At 45.0% G+C, this 24976-nt stretch overlaps 1 protein-coding gene across 3 annotated transcripts in view; it reads right to left on the reverse strand.

Annotated features, from left to right (window-relative positions):
* LOC137344851 (protein mono-ADP-ribosyltransferase PARP14-like) overlaps positions 1 to 24976 on the reverse strand; it is a 106222-nt gene that overhangs the window by 70594 nt on the left and 10652 nt on the right. For all 3 annotated transcript variants that reach the window (XM_068008080.1, XM_068008060.1, XM_068008069.1), the window contains exons 3-4: positions 14570 to 14600; positions 13184 to 13387 (exon numbers count right to left, since the gene is read on the reverse strand). In XM_068008080.1, the coding sequence (XP_067864181.1) occupies positions 13184 to 13387; positions 14570 to 14600 (235 nt within the window). The remainder of the gene's footprint in view (positions 1 to 13183; positions 13388 to 14569; positions 14601 to 24976) is intronic.

Here is a 24976-nt window from a genome sequence, read left to right on the forward strand (position 1 = left end):
TGTTGCATGCGGGCTCAGACAGCTTCATTATTTGAGGAGTTGCGAATGGAACTGATCACTGTGCAAACATCAGCGAACATCCCCATTTCTGACCTTATGATGGAGGGAAAGTCATTGATGAAGCAGCTGAAGATGGTTGGGCCTAGGACACTGCCCTAAGGAACTCCTGCAGCAATGTCCTGGGGCTGAGATGTTTGGCCTCCAACAACCACTACCATCTTCCTTTGTTCTATGTATAACTCCAGCCACTGGAGAGTTTTCCCCCTGATTCCCATTGACTTCAATTTTACTAGGGCTCCTTGGTGCCACACTCAGTCAAATGCTGCCTTGATGTCAAGGGCAGTCACTCTCACCTCACCTCTAGGAATTCCGCTCTTTTGTCCATGTTTGGACCAAGGCTGTAATGAGGTCTGGAGCCGAGTGGTCCTGGTAGAACCCAAACTGAGCATCGGCGAGCAGGTTATTGGTGAGTAAGTGCCGCTTGATAGCACTGTCGACAACACCTTCCATCACTTTGCTGATGATTGAGAGTAGACTGAATAGGCGGTAATTGGCCGGATTGGATTTGTCCTGCTTTTTGTGGACAGGACATACCTGGGCAATTTTCCACATTGTCGGGTAGATGCCAGTGTTGTAGCTGCACTGGAACAGCTTGGCTAGAGGCACAGCTGGTTCTGGACCCCATGTCTTCAGTACTACAGCTGGGATGTTGTCAGGGCCCATAGCCTTTGCTGTATCCATTGCACTCAGCTGTTTCTTGATATCACGTGGAGTGAATCGAATTGGCTGAAGACTGGCTTCTGTGATGGTGGGGATATCGGGAGGAGGCCGGGATGGATCATCCACTCGGCACTTCTGGCTGAAGATGGTTGTAAACGCTTCAGCCTCGTCTTTTGCACTCACGTGCTGGACTGTGCCATCATTGAGGATGGGGATGTTTGCAGAGCCTCCTCCTCCTGTTAGTTGGTTCATTGACCACCACGATTCACGACTGGATGTGGCAGGACTGCAGAGCTTTGATCTGATCCGTTGGTTGTGGAATCGCTTAGCTCTGTCTATAGCATGTTGCTTCCGCTGTTTAGCATGCATGTCGTCCTGAGTTGTAGCCTCACCAGGTTGGCACCTCATTTTTAGGTACGCCTGGTGCTGCTCCTGGCATGCTCTTCTACACGCCTCATTGAACCAGGGTTGATCCCCTGGCTTGTTGGTAATGGTAGAGTGAGGAATATGCCAGGCCATGAGGTTACAGATTGTGCTGGAATACAATTCTTCTGCTGCAGATGGCCCACAGCGCCTCATGGATGCCCAGTTTTGAGTTGCTAGATCTGTTCTGAATCTATCCTATTTAGCACGGTGGTAGTGCCACACAACACATTGGATGGTGTCCTCAGTGCGAAGACGGGACGTTGTCTCCACGAGGACTGTGCGGTGGTCACTCCTACCAATACTATTATGGACAGATGCATTTGCGGCAGGTAGATTGGTGAGGATGAGGTCAAGTGAGTTTTTCCCTCAGTGTTGGTTCGCTCACCACCTGCCGCAGGCCCAGTCTGGCAGCTATGTCCTTCAGGACTCCGTCTGCTCGGTCAGTCGTGGTGCTACCAAGCCATTCTTGGTGATGGACATTGAAGTCCCCCACCCAGTCTACATTCTGCGCCCTTGCTACCCTTAGTGCTTCCTCCAAGTGGTGCTCAACATGAAGGAGGACTGATTCATTAGCTGAGGGAGGGCAGTCGGTGGTAATGAGCAAAAGGTTTCCTTGCCCATGTTTGACCTGATGCCATGAGATTTCATGGGGTCCAGAGTCAATATTGAGGACTCCCAGGGTCACTCCCTCCTGACTGTATATCACTGTACCGCCACCTCTGGTGGGTCTGTTCTGCTGGTGGGACAGGACATACCCAGGGATGGTGATGGAAGAGTCTGGGACGTTGGCTTGATTCTGTGAGTATGGCTATGTCAGGCTGTTGCTTGACTAGTCTGTGAGACAGCTCTCCCAATTATGGCACAAGTCCCCAGATGTTAGTGAGAAGGACTTTGCAGGGTCGACTGGGCTTGGTTTGCCATTGTTGTGTCCGGTGCCTAGTGGTCTGTCTGGTTTTATTCTTATTGTGATCTTTTACAACGGAGTAGCTTGCTAGTCCATTTCAGAGGGTAATTAAGAATCAACCACATTGCTGTGGGTCTTGAGTCACATATCGGCCAGACCAGGTAAGAACAGCAGGTTTCCTTCCCTAAAGGGCATTAGTGAACCAAATGGGTTTTTACAACAATCTGGTAGTTTCATGGCCACCATTACTGATACTAGTATTTTAATTCCTGATTTTATTTAATTAATTGAATTTAAATTCCCCAGCTGCCATGGTAGGATTTGAACTTATGACTCCAGATTATTCGTCCAAGCCTTCTGGATTATTAGTCCAGTAACATAACCACTATACTACCGTACTCTTTGATTGGGTTTATTAGTGAATATCTTATATTTATGGCCCCTAGTTCTGGTCTCCCCTGCAAATGGAAACATCTTCTCTATGGCTATCCTATCAAACATTTTCATAATCTTAAAGACCTCTATTAGATCATCCCTCAGTCTACTCTTTTCTGGAGAGAAAAGCCCAAGTCTGATCAGTATTTCCTGATAGGTATAACGGCTCAGTTCTGGTATCCTCCTAGTAAATCTTCTCCAGTGCCTCTATATTCTTTTTATAATAAGGAGACTAGAACTGTTCACAGTACTCCACGTGAGGTCTAACGAAGAGTCTATACAATTTTAATATAAATTCTCTGCTTTTCATTTCTATCCCTCTGGAAATGAACCCCAGTGCTTTATTTGCTTTTTTATGGCTTTATTAACCTGCATCACTACTTTTAGTGATTTGTTTATCCAAAGCCCCAGATCCCTCTGCTCCTCTACCCCAATCAAGTTTAACTAACTTAGAATCATAGAACAGTTACAGTATGGAAGGAGGCCATTTGGCCCATCGAGTCAGCGGCGGCTCTATGCAAGAGCAACCCAGCTAGTCCCACTACCCGGCCCTATCCCCGTAGCCCTGCAAATTTTTTCGTTTCAACTACTTATCCAGTTCGCTTTTGAAGGCCATGATTGAATCTGCCTCCACCACTCCCTCGGGCAGTGCATTCCAGATACTAACCATTCATTGTGTAAAAAAGTTTTTCCTCATGTCACCTTTGGTTCTTTTGCATGCAGGAACAGAGAGATCTGGGGGTATATGTGCACAATTTGTTGAAGGTGGCAGGGCAGTTTGAGAAAGCAGTTAAAAAGCATACAGGATCCTGGGCTTTATAAATAGAGGCATTGAGAACAAATGCAAGGAAGTCATGATGAACCTTTATAAAACACTGGTTCAGCCACAACTGGAGTATTGTCTCCAGTTCTGGGCACCGCACTTTAGGAAAGATGTGAAGGCCTTAGAGAGGGTGCAAAAGAGATTTACTAGAATGATTCCAGGGATGAGGGACTTTAGTTACGTGGATAGACTGGAGAAGCTGGGGTTGTTCTCCTTGGAACAGAGATGGTTGAGAGGAGATTTAACAGAGATATTCAAAATCATGAAGGGTCGAGACAGAGTAGATAGAGAGAAACTGTTCCCATTGGCGGAAGGGTCAAGAACCAGAGGGCATGGACTTAAAGTGATTGGCAAAAGAACCAAAGGTGACATGAGGAAAAACTTTTTTATGCAGCGAGTGGTTATGATCTGGAATGCACTGGGGTGGTGAAGGCACATTCAATCATGCTTTCAAAAGGGAACTGGATAAGTACTTGAAAGGAAAATATTTGCAGGGCCAGCACTGAAATATGGCTTAAAGGGCAGGAATGGCAGCTCAACACTCCTGGTTACGGGGTTTTCAGACGAGATAGAGAGGGGGATAAAAAAGGAGGGGGGGGGAAATCGCAATATTGGTTAAAGAAACAATTACAGCTGTGAGGAGGGATGATATGTTCGAAGGATCATCAATAAGGGCATATGGGTGGAACTGAAAAATATAAAAGGGGCAATCACACTGCTGGAAGTGTACAATAGAGCCCCAAATAATCAGAGGGAGATAGAAGAGTAAATATGTAGGCAAATTTCTGAGAAGTACAAAAACATTAGAACAGTAATAGGGGATTTCAACTACCCTAATATTAACTGGGATACAATCAGTGCAAAAGGTATAGAGGGCGCAGAATTCTTCAATTGCATTCAGGAGAACTTTTTTAGCCAGTACGTAGCAAGCCCAACAATAGAGGGGGCAGTTCTGGACTTAGTTTTAGGGAATGATGCTGGGCATGTGGAAGGAATATCAGTGGGAAAGCATTTTGCTGGTAGTGATCATAATTCAGTTAGATTCAGTGTATTTATGGAAAAGGGCAAAGATAGACCAGGAGTAAAAGGTCTCAATTGGGGATAGGCCAATTTTACAAAGCTGAGATGTGATTTGGCAAAAGTGGACAGGAAACAGCTTCTTGAAGGTAAATCAGTGTCAGAGCAGTGGGAGGCATTCAAGGGGGAGATAGTGAGCGCAAATATGTACTCACAAAGAAAAAAGTTGGAATCCCAAATCTAGAGCCCCCTGGGTGTCAAGCAGCATACAGGGTAGGATAAGACAAAAAAGGGAAGCTTATGTCAGAGAACGAGAGCTAATACTGCAGAAAGCCTAGAGGAGTATAGAAAGTGTAGGGGTGAAATCAATAAGGAAATTAGGAAAGCGAAGAGGGGGCATGAAAAAATACTGGCAAGTAAAATCAAGGAAAACTCAAAGATGTTTTATAAATACATAAAGAGCAAGAGGATAACTGAGGAAAGAGTAGGGCCTATTAGAGACCAAAAAGATAACCTGAGCGTAGAGGCAGAAGACAAGGGTATGGTTCTCAGTGAATATTTTGCATCTGTCTTCATGAAAGAGGGGGATGATGCAGACATTGTAGTTAAGGAGGAGGAGTGTGAAATATTGGATGGAATAAACATAGTGAGAGAGGAAGTACTAAGGGGATTAGCATCTTTGAAAGTAGATAAATTGCCAGGCCCGGATGAAATGTACCCCAGGCTGTTAAGAGAAGCAAGGGGGGAAATAGCAGAGGCTCCGACCATCACTTTCCAATCCTCCCTGGCTACAGGCGTGGTGCCAGAGAATTGGAGGACTGCTAAAGTTGTACCATTTTTTAAGAAGGGAGAAAGGGATGGTCCGAATAATTATAGGTCAGTCAGCCTAATCTCGGTGGAGGGCAAATTATTGGAAAAAATTCTGAGGGACAGTATTAATCGTCATTTAGAAAGGCACGGATTAATTAGGGACAGTCAGCATGGATTTGTTAAGGGATGGTCTTGTCTGACTAACTTGACTGAATTTTTTGAAGAGGGTAGCACGTTTGATGTAGTCTACATGGATTTCAGCAAGGCTTTTGACAAGATCCCACATGGCAGACTGGTCAAAAAAGTAAAAGCCCAGGGGAACCAAGGGAAAGTGGCAAGTTGGATCCAAAATTGGCTCAGCGGTATGAAGCAAAGGGTAATGGTGGACGGGTGTTTTTGTGACTGAAGGTTGTTTCCAGTGAGGTTCCGCAGGGCTCAGTGCTAGGTCCCTTGCTTTTTGTGGTATATATTAATGATTTGGACTTAAATGATTAAGGCATGATTAAGACGTTTCTGGATGATACAAAAATTGACCATGTGGTTGATAGTGAGGAAGGAAGCTGTAGTCTGCAGGAAGATATCAATGAACTGGTCAGGTGGGCAGAAAAGTGGCAAATGGAATTCAATCTGGAGAAGTGTGAGGTAATGCATTTGGAGAGGGTAAACAAGGCAAGGGAATGGTAGTATAGTGGTTATGTTACTGGACTAATAATCCAAAGGCACCAAAACTAATAATCCAAAGTCATGAGTTCAAATCCTGCCAAGGCAGCTAGGGAAATTTAAATTCAATTAAAAAAAGTATCAATAATAGTGGCCATGAAACTACTGGATTGTTGTAAAAATCCATCTGGTTCACTAATGCCCTTTCGGGAAGGAAACGTGCTGTCCTTACCCGGTCTGGCCTATATGTGACTCCAGACCCACCGCCCTCTGAAATGGCCTAGCAAGGCACTCAGTTGTACAATCTCGCTACAAAACGTCATAATAAGAAGAAAACCAGATGGACCATTGGGAGTCAAAGGCAAACCAAGCCCAGTCGACCCTGCAAAGTCCTTCTCACTAACATCTGGGGACTTGTCCCACAGACTAGTCAAGCAACAGCCTGACATAGCCATACTCACAGAATCACACCTTGCAGCCAACGTCCCAGACTCTTCCATCACCATCCCTGGGTATGTCCTGTCCCACCGGCAGGACAGACCCACCAGAGGTGGCAGTACAGTGATATACAGTCAGGAGGGAGTGGCCCTGGGAGTCCTCAACATTGACTCTGGACCCCATAAAATCTCATGGCATCAGGTTCAAACATGGGCAAGGAAACCTCCTCCTGATTACCACCTACTGCCCTCCCTCAGCTGATGAATCAGTCCTCCTCCATGTTGAACACCATTTGGAGGAAGCACTGAGGGTAGCAAGGGCACAGAATGTAGACTGGGTGGGGGACTTCAATGTCCATCACCAAGCTACTGGCCGAGTCCTGAAGGACATAGCTGCTAGACTGGGCCTGCGGCAGGTGGTGAACGAACCAACACGAGGGAAAAACTTACTTGACCTCGTCCTCACCAATCTACCTGTCACAGATGCATCTGTCTATGACAGTATTGGTAGGAGTGACCACCGCACAGTCCTCGTGGAGATGAAGTCCTGTCTTCGCGCTGAGGACATCATCCAAAGTGTTGTATGGCACTACCACCATGCTAAATGGGATAGATTCAGAACAGATCTAGCAGCTCAAAACTGGGCATCCATGAGGCGCTGTGGGCCATCTGCAGCAGCAGATTTGTATTCCAGCACAATCTGTAACCTCATGGCCCGGCATATTCCTCACTCTACCATTACCAACAAGCCAGGGGATCAACCCTGGTTCAACGAGGAGTGTAGAAGGACATGCCAGGAACAGCACCAGGTGTACCTAAAAATGAGGTGCCAACCTGGTGAAGCTACAACTCAGGACTACATGCATGCTAAACAGCTGGAAGCAACATGCTATAGACAGAGCTAAGTGATTCCACAACCAACGGATCAGATCAAAGCTCTGCAGTCCTGCCACATCCAGTCGTGAATGGTGGTGGACAATTAACCAACCAACGGGAGGAGGAGGCTCTGTAAATATCCCCATCCTCAACGATGGCGGAGTCCAGCACGTGAGTGCAAAAGACAAGGCTGTCCTAACAGCACTGTGGGAGAACCTTCACCACATGGACTGCAGCGGTTCAAGAAGGCGGCTCACCACCACCTTCTCAAGGGCAAATAGGGATGGGCAATAAATGCCGGCCTCACCAGCGATGCCCACATCCCATGAACGAATAAAAGAAAAGGTACTGTAGACAGCAGTCGATCTGCCTGCTACTTCCTGACAGGCATGGTGCACTGCTGCCCTCTGGGGTGGGAATCCTGGAGTACCAATTAGGGCAAGACCCCATAAAACAGGGTATGGGGGGCAGTGCCATGCTGCCATTTGCTCACAGAATCCATTTTGTACCTCCACGTTGTGTTGTCTGGCCGTCCAATCTCACTCACCAGTTATTCCCCTCCCACCTATTACTTTTGTTGAAACCTGCTGCCTCCATTTTTTTTAGCCTTCAACATTATTCCCCTATAATCAACCAACAACAAGAACTTGCATTTATATAGACCCTTTAACCTAGTAAAACATCCCAAGGCGCTTCACAGGAGTGTTATCAAACAAAATTTGACACCGAGCCACATAAGGGGATATTAGGACAGGTGACCAAATGCTGAGTCAAAGAGGTAGGTTTTAAAGAGCGTCTTAAAGGAGGAGAGAGAAAGAGAAAGAGAGGCGGAAAGGTTTAGGGAGGGAATTCCAGAATTTAGGGCCTAGGCAGCTGAAGGCAAAGCTGCCAACGGTGGAGCGATTAAAATCGGGGATGTGCAAGAGGCAGGAATTAGAAGACTGCAGAGATCTTGGAGGTTTTTAGGGCTGGAGAAGGTTACAAGATAGGGAGGGGTGAGGCTGTGGAGGGATTTGAAAACAAGGATGAGAATTTTTAAAATCGAGGCATTCCGGACCAGGAGCCAATGTAGGTCAGCGAGGACAAGGGTGATGGGAGAACGGGACTTGGTGCGAATTAGGATACAGGCAGCAGAGATTTGGATGAGCTCAAGTTTTTGGAGGGTGAAAGCTGGGAGGCCAGACAGGAGAGCATTGGAATAATTGATCTAGAGGTAACAAAGGTATGGATGAGCAGGAGTTCCTCAGGGCAGTGTCCTAGGCCCAACCATCTTCAGCTGCTTCATCAATGACCTTCCCTCCATCATAAGGTCAGAAATGGGGATGTTCGCTGATGACTGCACAGTGTTCAGTTCCATTCGCAACCCCTCAGATAATGAAGCAGTCCGAGCCTGCATGCAGCAAGACCTGGACAACATCCAGGCTTGGGCTGATAAGTGGCAAGCAACATTCGCGCCAGATAAGTGCCAGGCAATGACCATCTCCAACAAGAGAGAGTCTAACCACCTCCCCTTGACATTCAACGGCATTACCATCGCCGAATCCCCCACCATCAACATCCTGGGGGTCACCATTGACCAGAAACTTAACTGGACCAGCCATATAAATACTGTGGCTACGAGAGCAGGTCAGAGGCTGGGTATTCTGCGGCGAGTGACTCACCTCCTGACTCCCCAAAGCCTTTCCACCATCTACAAGGCACAAGTCAGGAGTGTGATGGAATACTCTCCACTTGCCTGGATGAGTGCAGCTCCAACAACACTCAAGAAGCTCGACACCATCCAAGATAAAGCAGCCCGCTTGATTGGCACCCCATCCACTACCCTAAACATTCACTCCCTTCACCACCGGCGCACTGTGGCTGCAGTGTGCACCATCCACAGGATGCACTGCAGCAACTCGCCAAGGCTTCTTCGACAGCACCTCCCAAACCCGCGACCTCTACCACCTAGAAGGACAAGGGCAGCAGGCACATGGGAACAACACCACCTGCACGTTCCCCTCCAAGTCACACACCATCCCGACTTGGAAATATATCGCCGTTCCTTCATTGTCGCTGGGTCAAAATCCTGGAACTCCCTTCCTAACAGCACAGTGGGAGAACCGTCACCACACGGACTGCAGCGGTTCAAAAAGGCGGTTCACCACCACCTTCTCGAGGGCAATTAGGGATGGGCAATAAATGCCGGCCTTGCCAGCGACGCCCACATCCCGTGAACGAATAAAAAAAAAAAGGCAGGGGCAGAGATAGGCGATGTTGCAGAGGTGGAAGTAGGCAGTCATGATGATGGAGCAGATATATGGTCCGAAGCTCATCTCAGGGTCAGATAGGACGTCAAGGTTCCGAACGGTCTGGTTCAGCCTCAGACAGTGGCCAGGGAGAGGGATAGAGTTGGTGGTTAGGGAATGGAGTTTGCGACGGGGACCAAAGACAATGGCTTCGGTCTTCCCAATATTTAGTTGGAGGAAATTTTTGCTCATCCAGTACTGGATGTCGGCTAAGCAGTGTGACAAATAAGAGACAGTGGAGGGGTCGAGGGAGGTGGTGGTGAGGTAGAGCTGGGTGTCGTCAGCATACATGTGGAATTTGACGTCGTGTTTTCGGATGATGTCGCTGAGGGGCAGCATGTAGATGAGAAATAAGAGGGGCCAAGGATAGATTCTTGGGGGACTCCAGAGGTAACAGTGCGGGAGGGGAAAGAGAAGCCATTGCAGATGATTCTCTGGCTATGAATGGATTGATAAGAATGGAACCAGACGAGCGCAGTCCCACCCAGCTGGATGGCGGAGGAGAGGCATTGGAGGAGGATGGTGTGGTCAACCGTGTCAAAGACTGCAGACAGGTTGAGAAGGATGAGGAGGGATAGTTTACCTTGGTCACAGTCACTTTGGATGTCATTTGTGACTTTGATAAGGGCCGTTTCAGTACTGTGGCAGGGGTGAAAACCTGATTGGAGAGATTCAAACATGGAATTGTGGGAAAGAGGAGCACAGATTTGGGAGGCAGCAACACTTTCCAGGACTTTGGAGAGGAAAGGGAGGTTGCAGATGGGGGCAGTAGTTTGCAAGGACAGAAGGGTCAAGGGTAGATTTTTGCGGAGGGGGGTGATGACGGCAGATTTGAAGGGCCGGGGGACAGTACCTGAGGTGAGGGAATCGTTAACAATATCAGCTAACATGGGGGCTAGGATGGGAAGTTGGGTGGTCATCATTTTGGTGGGAATAGGATCGAGGGAGCAGGAGGTGGGTCTCATGGTCAAGATGAGCTCGGAGAGGGCATGAGGGGAGATAGGAGAGAAACTAGAGAAAGATGCAAGTTCAGGGCTGGAACAGGTAGGAATCGTAGGGGAAGTGGCAGAGGCAGCTGAACGGATGGTCTCAATCTTAGTGACAAAGAAGTCCAAGCTCCTTGCACTTGTTGTTGGAGGTGAGGGTGGAGGAGGCAGGGGAGAGGGGTTTAAGAAGATGGTTTGTAGTGGAGAAGAGGAGCCAGGGGTTATCTTTGCATTCCAGGATGATCCTAGAACAGTGAGCAGTTTTGGCAGAGGACAGCAGGACCTGATAGCGTTTTATGTGATCCAGGCTGATGTGACGTTGAATGACTAAACCAGTTGTCCGCCATAAACGTTCAAGTCGGCGTCCCTTGGACTTAAGGGAGCGGAGGTGAGGGTCATACCAGGGGGAATGACCAGGGTGAGAGAGAGTAATGGTTTTAATGGGGACAAGGGCATCAAAGGTAGAGGTGAGGGTGTGATTGAGTAGATCGGTAGCTGCAGAAATGTTGTGGTGAATGGAAGGCCAAAGGCTAGATAGTTGGGAATTTGAAAGTGCAGTTGTAAGTGTCTTGGGGGGGGGGGGGGGGGGGAGAGTTTTTCCAGGGGCAGACAAAGAACGAGCTGGGGTTGGGAGGGGGAAGGGGGATATAGGTGGAGAGGGATTACAAGGAAGTGATCAGAGATGGCCTTATCTGTGATTGACATGTTGGGAGTAGAGAGACCATGTGAGATGGCAAGGTTGAGGGGGTGGCAGTGAATATGGGTAGGGAAGTTTATATGAAGGGAGAGATTAAGAAAGAATAGGAGGGCAGTGAACTCAGAGGAAAGAGAGCATGATGAGTTGAGATGGAGGTTGAAATCATCGAGGATGAGAAGTTGCCTGGTGCAGTAGCTGAGGGAGGAAAGCAGTGAAGATATCTCAGTGAGAAACTTGGCGTGGTACTTGGGTGGGCAGTAAAGAATGAGGATTTTAAGGAGAGGTGAGAGGGTTAAAACAAGGTCAGGTGCTCAAAGGAAAAGAAGGTGCCAGTGGAGTAAGGGGACAGACCAAAGTGTGATTTGGTGATAAGGACCACACTGCTACTGCGGCAGTCTGGGCGGGGCAAGCGGTGGAAGATATAGGCAGGCAGGGAGGCTTCATTAAGGGAGAAGGTGTCATCACCCGTCAGCCAAGTTTCTGTCAAGGCCATGATGTCAGTGCAATCATCCACAATAAGCTCATGGATGGCAAGGACCTTGCTCACAAATGAACGGACATTCTGGAGGGAGGTGCAGAGAGGGGCGGTGATAGCTGAGCCGCAAGCAGAATCCACAGGGTCAGCACTGGGAGGGGTGAGTGAGACGGGAAGGAGATTGCCAAGATTAGTGGGCGGGAAAGTCAGTGAGAGAGTTGGATGGGGCAGTTGGGGTGGCTGCTCGTTAGGAGGCAGCGATGAGTGTCTCGATGGGCCCTTCAGAGGATGCCAAGAGAGGCCCAGAGGGATGCTCTAGGCTTATCTAAGAGACAGTCAAGTCTGGGACAGCAGCGGGAGAGTGGGAAGGTCGAGGAGTGCTGAAGAATTGGGGTAGGGACTTGCAGGGGGGGGGGGGGGAGCAGAGTACCTGAGAGGGGAGAAATGAAAGGAGGCATGACGACAGGAAAGAGGGGCCTCGGAGGGGTAAAGAGAAAAGAAGAAAAAAGGGGAAATAGAAGCGATGGGCTCGGGTCCGGAGCAGCAGCCAAAACACGCATGCAAATGGACACAGGGAAACTCAAGGTACATAGACGTGGTTACCCAGGAAAATTGGGATCGATATGTCCTGGTAATTAACAGGGGATAGAAGGGAGAGAATAGGATGGAGTCCAAAGTTAAAGTCAGAGGTCCTGTGGTGGGATAAAGTAGACATACGTAGGGTGAAGTCAGCTTGCAGCATCGACAAACTGATGTCTAGGTTCTAGGTCCTACTGGTTTTTCGGCTTTATTTTGTCACAGTGTGGTTCCTGGCCAGAAATTCACTCTGCTGGGCCGTAGTCTATTTCTCCACCGCTTCTGGATCTTATAGCGACCTCCAATTTCGCCACCATTTTTCTGCCCACGATCAATTCTGCACACCTCTCAGCTCTTAATTCCCACGGATATACCTCCAGCAGTGGGTCCTCCGATACTCTACCCTTCAAATAGCTTCTGGACTCACTCGCTCTCCACACCTGTCTCCCCCAGAGTCCAGAAATCTGTCTATCTCTGTCTGGAATATACTCAATGACTCAGCATCCACAGCCCTCTGGGGTAGAGAATTCCAAAGATTCACAACCCTCTGAGTGAAGAAATTCCTCCTCATCTCAGTCTTAAATGGCTGACCCCTTATCCTGCGACTATGCCCCCTAGTTCTAGACTCTCCAGCCATGGGAAACAACCTCTCAGCATCTACCCTGTCAAGCCCCCTCATAATCTTATATGTTTCAATTAGATCACCTCTTATTCTTCTAAACTCCAGAGTATAGGCCCATTCTACTCAATCTCACCTCATAGGACAACCCTCTTATCTCAGGAATGAATCTAGTGAACCTTTGCTGCACTGCCTCTAAGATAAGTATATCCTTCCTTAGATAAGGAGACCAAAACTGTACACAGTTTTACCTTTAAGTGGCTACATCCCTTTAATTTTGAGCAGCATTCTCCTGATTCCATAGGCCTCCCTTCCCAACACTCCCTTTACAGGTGCAAAACGTTTAAATGACCTGTCCCAATAGCTTCAAAGGAAATTTTCATCATATAAGCAATTTAGATTGTGCAATAGTCCTTTACACACTTTAACCTTACCTATGTTATTTGTAAATTCCACAATAAAAATTGAAGTTTCATTGGTGTGTCGAACCTGGAAAGAGTCAGTGCCACTGCAGCATTCAATGTAAAAGCTGAAGTCCTCAGGATCAAACTTCTTAGTTTGCAGTTTAATACAAATTCGAGATGAGTCGATAAGATCACTCTGCACATTACTTTCATCCTGTACATTACTGGGTGAAGCTATTAGTAGTTTAAAAAAAAGAGTAACTGTTAAAACAAAACATTAAAGGTATAATAGTCCAAATGTGCATTCCTGGTATGTAATCTGTGAGGAAGCAGGATCCAGGAATTTTCCAGCCCCGCATCAGTTGCACAGGCCAGGCACAGACCCATTTCCTGGCTGACCCTTGTGTCTGAAAATGGGGCAGGAAAGGAGATCACAGCAGGGTGATGCTGAAGGGGCATGGGCTTTTGATCTTCCTGGGGGATGGGGGGGGGTGGGGTGTTTAAAAAATAAATTGGTTGATGTTGTGCCTGTTTTACAGGCGTAAAACGGACACCAAGGCATGCAATGTGGCACGGGCACATTGCGTGCTGGAAGTGCACTGTCTGTCATAATAGTAAAGGCACAAAGAGAGACATCCAGAACCCGCACCTGAAACAGGTGTTAGGCCCTTTGCATGTACAAATAAAGGGCTTAACACCTGTTTGAAGCCCCCTTTACAAATTTAGTCTGCCCTGAATGTAGCCAGCATGGGGCCGGCTGCATTCAGGAAAGTAATCTACATTTGGCCTAACCAGTGGTCCTAAAAGGGATCGCTGGAGGCCGCCACCAAAAATGTAAGTTTGTTAAAAAAATAATTACCTGAATGTGGAGCCTCAAGAAGCAGAATCGCCTCCCCCCCTTCCGACCAACCCCCTCCCTCTCGATCGCGCACCCTCCCACTTGATCGTCCCCCTCCCTCCTGATTGGTTCCCCTCCTATCCTGATCGCCCCCTCCCTCCCAATCATTTCCTTCTAGCTACTTTCCCATTAATTCCCTGGATCTTTACCTTCTTTAAGAGTTTGAGAAGTGGAACCTTATGAAATGCCTACTAAAAAGCAAAGACTATTTCATATACTGGATATCAGTCATCTGCTAATTTAGTTATCTGCACAAAACAATTATAGTAGACTCGTGAGGCAGAATTCCCTACACCATCTTTGCTGGAACTTGTGTCCAAGTGATGTTTGGAGCTAAAATGACTCAGACATAAGTTATAGCCTGCTTTAAACCTCTACCGACCTTATGTTGCTATGCGTATAAGATAACAAATTTTGAAATTCTTTTCTGCCTCTTTGATTTCCAAAAACGTCAATGCTATAGTTGACATGGATTGACTGTCATTGTGTGGTGAACACTGATGAATGTTCTGTCTTACCTTCAGATCTACAGGTAGAATCTTTTTTGACCTGTAAATTAAAAATAGTAGTCATTAGAAAAAAATCTAGATGCTCGTTTTAAAGAAACTGTCGCCCATGGTAAAACGGGCCAATTATAGTATATTCTGCAAAGGTATTACGAGTCCAGAATTTCCGCGAAGGTGTGATCCTGATAGTGACACTAGGATTGTGTCTACTGCTGAACTGTGCCACTGATCCAGCTAAATTACACAGGGTAACGGGGAGGAATCTCGAGGTGCAGGCTTTCGGCGGTTTGGGGACACAAGCTTGCCGGCTGGCAGGGTGGGGTGGGGTAGGGCTGGGTTGCCGGATTCCCCCCAGAAAGCTGCTGATCCTGGTACTTGGGAGAAAATTTATTTGAAGTGAGATGCACTGCTGTTGCACCTTTAAAAAATAATATTGTGCCTGCCAGCGGACTATAGGGAGAGTTACATGCAGATTTCCTGAGTCAGATTATTTGCTAACCCATTGGAGGAGGGATTGGCATAAAACCCATGTAAAGCAGGTATAAGCAGCTGAACTGTATGGAAACTCCCATGCAGCCTTTAAAAATACAGTTCAGTCTGCACTGTTCAGCAGCAGACCGGGAGACAAGCAAATGAGAAAGGAAAAGGAATTGGTTCTCTCGCTTAACTCTCAAATAACTTCACTGCATGCTTTAAAAGTTATTTGTAAAACTTTTTCTTCCTTGACCTTCGAGGGTCCAGGCCTCAGTAGCAGCTTTCAAGTCCAGGTGGACCCCTCTTACGCCATGTTCGACGAGGTACGCTTGGTCAGAAAAAAAATGTTTGGCAAGAAGAAACTCAGCTTCTGGGAGGTAATTTTAGAAATGGAGGAGATTAGGGCAGAGCAATTTTGGGACACATGAGGAAGAAAGGAAGAGAAGGATATGTTGATGGGGTTAGATGAAGAAGGGTGGAAGGAGGCTCATGTGGAGTATAAACACTGGCATGAACCTGTTGCACTGAATGGCCTGTTTCTGTGCTGCTCTTCAGCCCTCTTAAGATGCTTCCTCCTCTTCACTGAATTTTTCCACCCTTCTAGTGGCAGGCCCACTCTGCATGCAAAATTAGCCCCAATCCAGGAAAAACAACGACAGAGCAATTTTGGGACTACTAAGTTTACATGTAAAACGTAAGTCAATACTGACTAATAATGAACTTAAAAGGGGCATGATTTTGATTCTAATGCATTCAGAAAACCTGCTGGTGATGTCATTTAAAAAAAAATTAAGAGTCTAGAATGAAGGGTCAAAGCCCACAGCACAGGACATTACCCAGAGTGAAAAGAGTAAATAGAAGATGAGGTTAATCAGAAAGTAGTAACTGGTTGTTGGCAAGCTTGGGTTTCAAAAGACTTAACTAGGAGGAAGGAGGTAAACCAGTCAACAGTTTACCTGGCAAAGAATTAGTTAGAATAGTAGACTGTCCAATGTTTGATCCTAACATAGTAGGGAAGAAGAATGTCTTGTATGATGGTGCATTTGGAGCTAATATGGAACAAGAGAGGAAAGTTCAAGATGTGCATACAGCAGATGAGGGAACAATAAACAAGAGAAAGACAAGAAAGGGTGCAGTGGAAAAAGAGATAGGAGACTAGAGGTGAAGGAGGGAATCACCAATCTGATGACAAACTTTTACTTATATCCAGTTAAAGAATGCAAGAGAGCTGCTGGAAGACCTTCCCCAACAATGGATACACTTGAACTTTATAGAGAATTGAGTGAGAGTTGTTGAGGAAAAATTGTTTGACATGAAAAAGGAAACTCAGCTTCTTGGAGGCAATTTTAGCAATGGAAGAGATGTGGGCATTCCATCGGAGATCAGAGGAGATGGTGAGGCCCAGAATGTCAACAAATGAAGAAGGACCAAGGATGGAACCATCAAAGGTAAGAGTAGGTCGACCCTTTTTCCTGAATCGGGGCTAATTTTGCATGCAGAGTAGACCTGCCACTAGAAGGGTGGCAAAGTTCAGTGAAGAGGAGGAAGCATCTTAAGAGGGAGAAGAGCCCCAAAGATTTTATAGAATTACATAAAATGTACAGCACAGAAACAGGCCATTCGGCCCAACAGTTTCATGCCAGTGTTTATGCTCTACATGAACCTCCTTCCACCCTTCTTCATCTAACCCCATCAACATATCCTTCTATTCCTTTCTTCCTCATGTGTTTATCTGGCTTCCCCTTAAATGCATCATGCAAGTTGTCCCACCTACTCCCAGTGGTAGTGAGTTCCACATTCTAACCACTCTCTGGGTAAAGAGGTTTCTCCTGAGTTTCCTATTGGATTTATTAGTGACTATCTTATATTTATGGCCCCTGGTTCTGGTCTCCCCCGCAAGTGGAAACATCTTCTCTATCAAACCCTTTCATAATCTTAAAGACCTCTATCAGGTCACTCCTCAGTCTTCTCTTTTCTAGAGAAATGAGCCTCAGCCTGCTCAATCTTTCCTGATAGATATAATCTCTCAATTCTGGTATCATCCTCGTAAATTGTTTTTGCACCTTCTCCAGTGCCCCTATATCCTTTTTATAATATGGAGACCGGAACTGTTCACAGTTGGTCTCCACATTATAAAATGGTCACTCCAAGTGTGGTCTAACCAAGGTTCTATACGGGTTTAATATAACTTCTCTGCTTTTCCATTCCATCTCTCTAGAATGAAATGCAGTGCGTTGTTTGCTTTGTTTATTGCCTTATTAACCTGCATCGCTACTTCTAGTGATATGTGTATCTGTACCCCAGGATCCCTCTGCTCCTTTACCCCATTTAAACTCTTATTTTCTGAGGAGTATGTGGCCTCCTTATTCTTCCTACCAAAGTGTACCACCTTTTTTTTTATTCGTTCATGGGATGTGGGCGTTGCTGGCAAGGCCAGCATTTATTGCCCATCCCTAATTGGCCAACTCACACTTATCTATATTGAAATTCATTTGCCAATTGCATGTCCATTCTGCAAGTTTATTAATGTCTTCCTGTATTTCATAGAATCATAGAAAGTTACAGTGCAGGAGGCCATTCGGCCCACCATGTTCGTGCAGGCCAAAAAAGAGCTATCCAGCTTAATCCCATTTTCCAGCACTTGGTCTGCAGCCCTGTAGGTTACGGCACTTCAAGTGCACATGCAAGTACTTTTTAAATGAGTTGAGGGTTTCTGCCTCTACCACCCTTTCAGGCAGTGAGTTTGAGACCCCCACCACCCTCTGGATGAAAAAAATTCTCCTCAGCTCCCCTCTAATCCTTCTACCAATTACTTTAAATCTATGCCCCCTGGTCACTGATCCCTCTGCTGTGGGAAATAGGTCCTCCCTATCCACTCTATCTAGTCCCGTCATAATTTTATATACCTCAATTAAATCTCCCCTCAGCCTCCTTTGTTCCAAAGGAAACATATTCTAATAGCTAAAATTCTCCAGCCCTGGCAACATCCACATAAATCTCCTCTGTACCCTCTCTAATGCAATCAAATCTTTCTTGTAATGTGGTGACCAGAGATGTACGTAGTACTCAAGCTGTGGCCTAACCAATATTTTATACATTTTTAGCATAACCTCCCTGTTGTTATATTCTATGCCTCGGCTAATAAAGGAAAGTATCCCGTATGCCTTTTTAACCATCTTATCCACCTGTCCAGCTACATTCAGGGATCTGTGGACATGCACTCCAAGATCCCTTTGTTCTTCCACACCTCTCAGTATCCTTCCATTTATTGTGCACTCCCTTGCCTTGTTTGCCCTCCCCAAATGCATTACCTCACACTTCTCCGGATTGAATTCCACTTGCCACTTTTCTGCCCACCTGATCAGTCCATTGATATCTTCCTGCAGTCTACAGCTTTCCTCCTCACCATCAACCACATGGCCAATTTTTGTATCATCTGTAAACTTCTTGATCAAGCCCCCCACATTCAAGTCCAAATCATTAATGTAGGCCATAAAAAGCAAGGGACCTAGTATTGAGCCTTGCGGAACCCCACTGGAAACAGCCTTCCAGTCGCAAAAACACCCGTCAGCCATTACCTTTTGCTTCCTGCCACTGAGCCAATTTTGGATCCCATGGGCTTTTACTTTTTTGACCACTCTGCCATGTGGGACCTTGTCAAAAACCTTGCTAAAATCCATGTACATTACATCAAATCAACCCTCATCGACCCTCCTTGTTACCTCCTCAAAAAATTCGATCAAGTTAGTCAGACACGACCTTCCTTTAACAAATCCATGCTGACTCTCCATGCCGACTCTCCATGCCATTCTAAATGACGATTTATGCTGTCCCTCAATTGATTCCAATAATTTGCCCATCACCGAGGTTAGACTGATTGGCCTTTAATTACTTGGTCTGTCTCTTTCTCCCTTTTTAAACAACAGTACAATGTTATCAGTCCTCCAGTCCTCTGGCACCATGCCTGTAGTCAGGGAGGATCGGAAAATGATGGTCAGAGCCTTCGCTATTTCCTCCCTTGCTTCTCTTAACAGCCTGAGATACATTTCATCTGGAGCTGGTGAATTATCTATTTTCAAAGATGCTAAACCCCTTAATACTTCCTCTCTCACTATGTTTAACCCATCCAATATTTCACACTCCTCCTCAACTACAATCTCTGCATCGTCCCCCTCTTTTGTGAAGACAGAAGAAAAGTACTCGTTAAGAACCATACCCACATCTTCCGCCTCCACATTTAGGTTACCTTTGGTTTTGTCCCGGTCCTCCTCACTATTAACCATACCCCCCAATTTGGTGTGGTCCGCAAATTTTGAAATTGTATTTCCAATTCCCGAGTCCAAATCATTTATGTAAATAGTGAACAACAGTGGTCCCAGCACTGATCCTTGTGGAACACCACTTCCCACCTTTAGCCAGTCTGAGTAACTACCTTTAACCCCTACTCTCTGTTTTCTGTTTTGTAACTAGCTTGCTATCCATTCTGCTACCTATCTCCACATGCTCTGCCCTTAGTCATGAGTCTACTATGCGGTAGCTTATCGAAGACCTTTTGAAAATCCAAATATATTACATCCACTGCATTACCTTTGTCTACCCTTTCTGTTACTTCTTCAAAGAATTCAATAAGGTTGGTTAAGCATGATCTTCCCTCTTGAAATCCGTGCTAACTCTTTATATTTTCAGTTTCCAGATGTTTTTCTATTACATATTTGATTAAGGATTCTATTAGTTTTCCTACCACCAATGTTAAGCTAATTGGCCTATAGTTTCCTGGACTTGTTCTATCTCCCTTTTTAAATACAGGAATCACATTAGCTGTCCACCAGTCCTCTGGCACTATTCCGTTTTTTAATGAATGTTTATGTACATGTGTAATAGTGCCTCTGCTATCTCTTCCCTAATGTTTTTAATATGCGTGGATGCAGGGGTTTAATCATCTAAGTTTGATTAGTTTATCAATTATCTCCTCCCTTTCCATCTTAATTGTCTTTATATCTTTTTTGATCTCTTCTTCTAATGTCATGCCCACTATATTAGTGTCCCTGTTAAATACTGAAGCATTTTAATATTATTTAATATTTCTGCCATTTCGCTGTCATTACCTGAGAGTGTGTGTGTATCCTTTAGTGGCCCTATCCCTATCCTAATTTTTCATTTGTTATTTATCTGTCTGTAGAATACCTCACTGTTTCTTTTGATATTCCTTGATAATTTAATTTCGTAGTTTCTCTTTGCCTTCCTAATTATTTTTTTGATTTCTTTCCTAATCTTTTTGTATTCCCTTTTGTCATCCTCTCCTTTGTTTTCTATGTACTTAGTGTATGCCTTTTAGTTTACTTTCAATTTTGCCCTTATTTCTTTATTCATCCATGGTGTGTCATTACTGGCTAGTTTGTTCTTGCTTTTTAGTGGGATATATTTCTCCAGGACTCTATTGATCACCGTTTTAAATGTTTCCCACTGCTGTTCTGTTTCTTTGTATGTCAGTAATTTTTTCCAGTTTATTTTCTCTAGTTCCATTCTCATCTCCTTAAAATCAGATTTTTTCCAATTTATTATTTTGGTCTTTCTCTTACTTATGTCCTTCTCAATCTTTATCTTAAACCATATTATGTTGTGATCGCTATTGCTTAGATGTTCCCCTATGTGTACTTCTCTTATTTGTTCTGGTTCACTTCCCATTACTAGATCCAGCAGTCCTTCCTCTCTCTTTTGGATTTTTACATACTGGGTAAGAAAGGAGTCCTGCACACATCGTAAAAACTACATTCCCTGTACATCTTTACCTACCTCTTGTTGCCAGTTTATTTTGGGGTAGTTAAAATCTCCCATGATTATTATTTTATGTTCTTCACTCATTTCACATATTTGCTTACATATTTCTTCCTCCACCTCTTTTCCACTATTGGGTGTTCTGTAGGATACCCCTATTAGCGTGATCGATCCCTTCTTGTCATTTATTTCAATCCATATGGATTCTGTTTCTATCCTTCTATTAGTTATGCTCCTTCTTTCTACTGCCTTTATGTTATCTCTAATTAGTACAGCTACTCCACCCACCTTCTTCCTTCCCTATCCTTTCTGATTATGTTATAACCTGCAATATTTAGTTGCCAGTCCTGTTCTTTATGTAGCCATGTTTAAGTTATTCCTACGACATCTGGTTCCTCGCTACAGATTATTATTATAAATTGGATAGCCAGCTGGTGAAGGATACTATACTAGAGCCAGGTCGTCAGTTGCTTCCAAGCCTTTATTCACACAGATTCCCCTTACACACACACCACACCCTAGCTAAGCTCTCCTATAAAATGGATACAAGAGAGTCCCCCAATTGATATCCACCACCTGAATACAATTAATACTAATTGATGTAAATCATAAAATTAACAGATTCCCTTTTCTCTCTTTAAATAAAAAAAAGAAACTTTAGATATACAATACAAACAAAAATTTCAAAAATCAAAAACTTCCATACTCTGTACAATTTATACTACTCGCAGCATTACATTGTGAGGCATCCCTTCTCCTGGACCCCTAATAATTTCTTCATACATGTACCTCTTTTAGTAAAACAATCCGACAGTTGGTGGCTTGAATCCACCCATTTAATTTTAGAGATTTCCTTTCTCTCCAGCGTTTGTTTCAAGCCAGCAAGGTCAATCCGTAATCTTTTCTCACTCACATTTTTCGTAGAGTGTACATTATCCCACAATGAATAATTGTCGACATAACATTCAATAGGTATACTATCTTCAGTACTCCCATTGTACAGGATGTCACTCAAAGTTTTTGCCAAATAGAATCCCATATCCATTGCGTTGACAAGAGCCAGTGTTTCAGTAGCCAGAGTACCTTTAACAATTATTGCATCCACTTACCCTGTTTACTTTGAACGCTGTATACATTGCTGTGCAGGCAGTTTAATTTGTCTTTTATAATTATTCCTTTTACTTTATTTTTAACAGTCCTTTTATACTTCTGTTTTATAACTGTATTTGTTACTTGACCATTTATGTTATGTTTATTCCTTATCCTGGTTTGACCTTTACACTCATCTCCTGTTTCTTTTATCCTTTCTGCTAGCACTCTGGTCCCACTCCGATTCAGGTGGAGCCTGTCCCAGCGGCACAGCTCCTTCCTGTCCCAGTACTGATGCCAGTGTCCCATGAAATAGAACCCCTCCTTCCCACACCACTCTTTCAGCCACGCATTCACCTTTCCGATCTGCCTATCCCTATGCCAATTAGCACGCGGCTCGGATAGTAATCCTGAGATTACCACCCATGAGGTCCTGCTTTTTAATTTAGTTCCTAGCTTCTCATATTCCCTTAACAGGACCTCCTCCTTATTCTTCCTTGTGTCATTGGTGCCAACATGGATCATGACAACTGGATCCTCCCCCTGCCTTTCCAAGTTCCTCTCCAGTTGCTCCGAGGTGTCCTTTACCCTTGCAACGAGTAGACAACACACCCTCCTGGACTCTCGGTCGCAACTGCAGAGGACGTTATCTATCCCCCTGATTATAGAATCCCCTATGACTACAATCTTTCTATTCTGATCCTCCCCCACCTTGGACTGCCTCTTGCTCCACGGTGCCATGGTTAGCATTTTCGTCATCCTCCCTGGAACCTTCATCCTTATCCTCACAGGTGTCAAGTACCTCATACCTTTGGATGGGACCAGCGTCTGTGGGACCTCCTTCTCTACCTCTCCTAGGTTCCCACTATCCAGCTGACTAACAATCACACTTTCCCCTTCCTGCACCTGTGCTTTCCTCTGCGGTGTGACTGTACTCTGGAGAAAACTATCTAGATATTCCTCCCCCTCCTTTATGTGTCTCTAACTCGCAATCCAGTTCAAAAGCTCTGAGCCGGAATGTCTCAAGCTAGAGACATTTACTGCAGATCTGGCAATCAGGGACAGTCTCGCTGTCCACAAACTCCCACATATTACAGTCCCGACACACTGCCTGGAATGCCATTTCTAGTTTTTATTTATTTATTTATTATCAGTAGTTTATTTCTACGACTAATAGAATCAAGGCGCATCAAGATAGATAAATCTCCGGGACCTGATGAAATGTATCCCAGGGCGTTATGGGAGGTTAGGGAGGAAATTGCGGGTCCCCTAGCAGAGATATTTGAATCATCGACAGCTACAGGTGAGGTGCCTGAAGATTGGAGGGTAGCAAATGTTGTGCCTTTGTTTAAGAAGGGCAGCAGGGAAAAGCCTGGGAACTACAGACCGGTGAGCCTGACATCTGTAGTGGGTAACTTGTTGGAGGGTATTCTGAGAGACAGGATCTACAGGCATTTGGAGAGGCAGGGACTGATTAGGAACAGTCAGCATGGTTTTGTGAGGGGAAAATCATGTCTCACGAATTTGATTGAGTTTTTTTAAGGGGTAACCAAGAAGATAGATGAGGGCTGTGCAGTAGACGTGGTCTACATGGACTTCAGCAAAGCCTTTGACAAGGTACCACATGGTAGGTTGTAACATAAAGTTAAATCTCACGGGATCCAAGGTGAGGTAGCCAATTGGATACAAAATTGGATTGACGTCAGAAGACAGAGGGTGGTTGTAGAGGATTGTTTTTCAAACTGGAGGCCTGTGACCAGCGGTGTGCCTCAGGGATCGGTGCTGGGTCCGCTGTTATTTGTTATTTATATTAATGATTTGGATGAGAATTTAGGAGGCATGGTTAGTAAGTTTGCAGATGACACCAAGATTGGTGGCATTGTGGACAGTGAAGAAGGTTATCTAGGATTGCAACGGGATCTTGATAAATTGGGCCAGTGGGCCGATGAATGGCAGATGGAGTTTAATTTAGATAAATGTGAGGTGATGCATTTTGGGAGATCGAATCGGGCCAGGACCTACTCCGTTAATGGTAGGGCGTTGGGGAGAGTTATAGAACAAAGAGATCTAGGAGTACAGGTTCATAGCTCCTTGAAAGTGGAGTTACAGGTGGATAGGGTGGTGAAGAAGGCATTCAGCATGCTTGGTTTCATTGGTCAGAACATTGAATACAGGAGTTGGGATGTCTTGTTGAAGTTGTACAGGGCATTAGTAAGGCCACACTTGGAATACTGTGTACAGTTCTGGTCACCCTATTATAGAAAGGATATTATTAAACTAGAAAGAGTGCAGAAAAGATTTACTAGGATGCTACCGGGACTTGATGGTTTGACTTATAGGGAGAGGTTGGATAGACTGAGACTTTTTTCCCTGGAGAGTAGGAGGTTTAGGGGTGATCTTATAGAAGTCTATAAAATAATGAGGGGCATAGATAAGGTAGATAGTCAAAATCTTTTCCCAAAGGTAGGGGAGTCTATAACGAGGGGGCATAGATTTAAGGTGAGAGGGGAGAGGTACAAAAGGGTCCAGAGGGGCAATTTTTTCACTCAAAGGGTGGTGAGTGTCTGGAACGAGCTGCCAGAGGCAGTAGTAGAGGCGGGTACAATTTTGTCTTTTAAAAAGCATTTGGACAGTTACATGGGTAAGATGGGTATAGAGGGATATGGGCCAAGTGCAGGACTAGCTTAGTGGTATAAACTGGGCGACATGGACATGTTGGGCCGAAGGGCCTGTTTCCATGTTGTAAACTTCTATGATTCTATAATCACTTCAGATCTAGATTATATTTAGTAAATGGATTTAGCTTGATTTCAAAATAATTAGTAACTACTTAGTCTTTTTTTATTTCATATATTATTTTAAATTTAAGTTTTAAAAGTTGATAGATTACTTTATAGTCCCTAGGTTTAAATCACTTAGCACCTCCTTCTCCCTATGTACCTAATTCCTACACTTACCAAATTCCCTGTTGAAAGTCCTCACTCTGTTAACAATTCACTCATTTAGAAGTTCATTCTTTGTCCTTACCAACTTCTGTGCTCACAATTTCAATAAAAGTTCTCCATGAGCCAATTTGTCGGG

The sequence above is a fragment of the Heptranchias perlo genome, chromosome 2, assembly GCF_035084215.1.
Source record: "Heptranchias perlo isolate sHepPer1 chromosome 2, sHepPer1.hap1, whole genome shotgun sequence".
NCBI lineage: Eukaryota > Metazoa > Chordata > Chondrichthyes > Hexanchiformes > Hexanchidae > Heptranchias > Heptranchias perlo.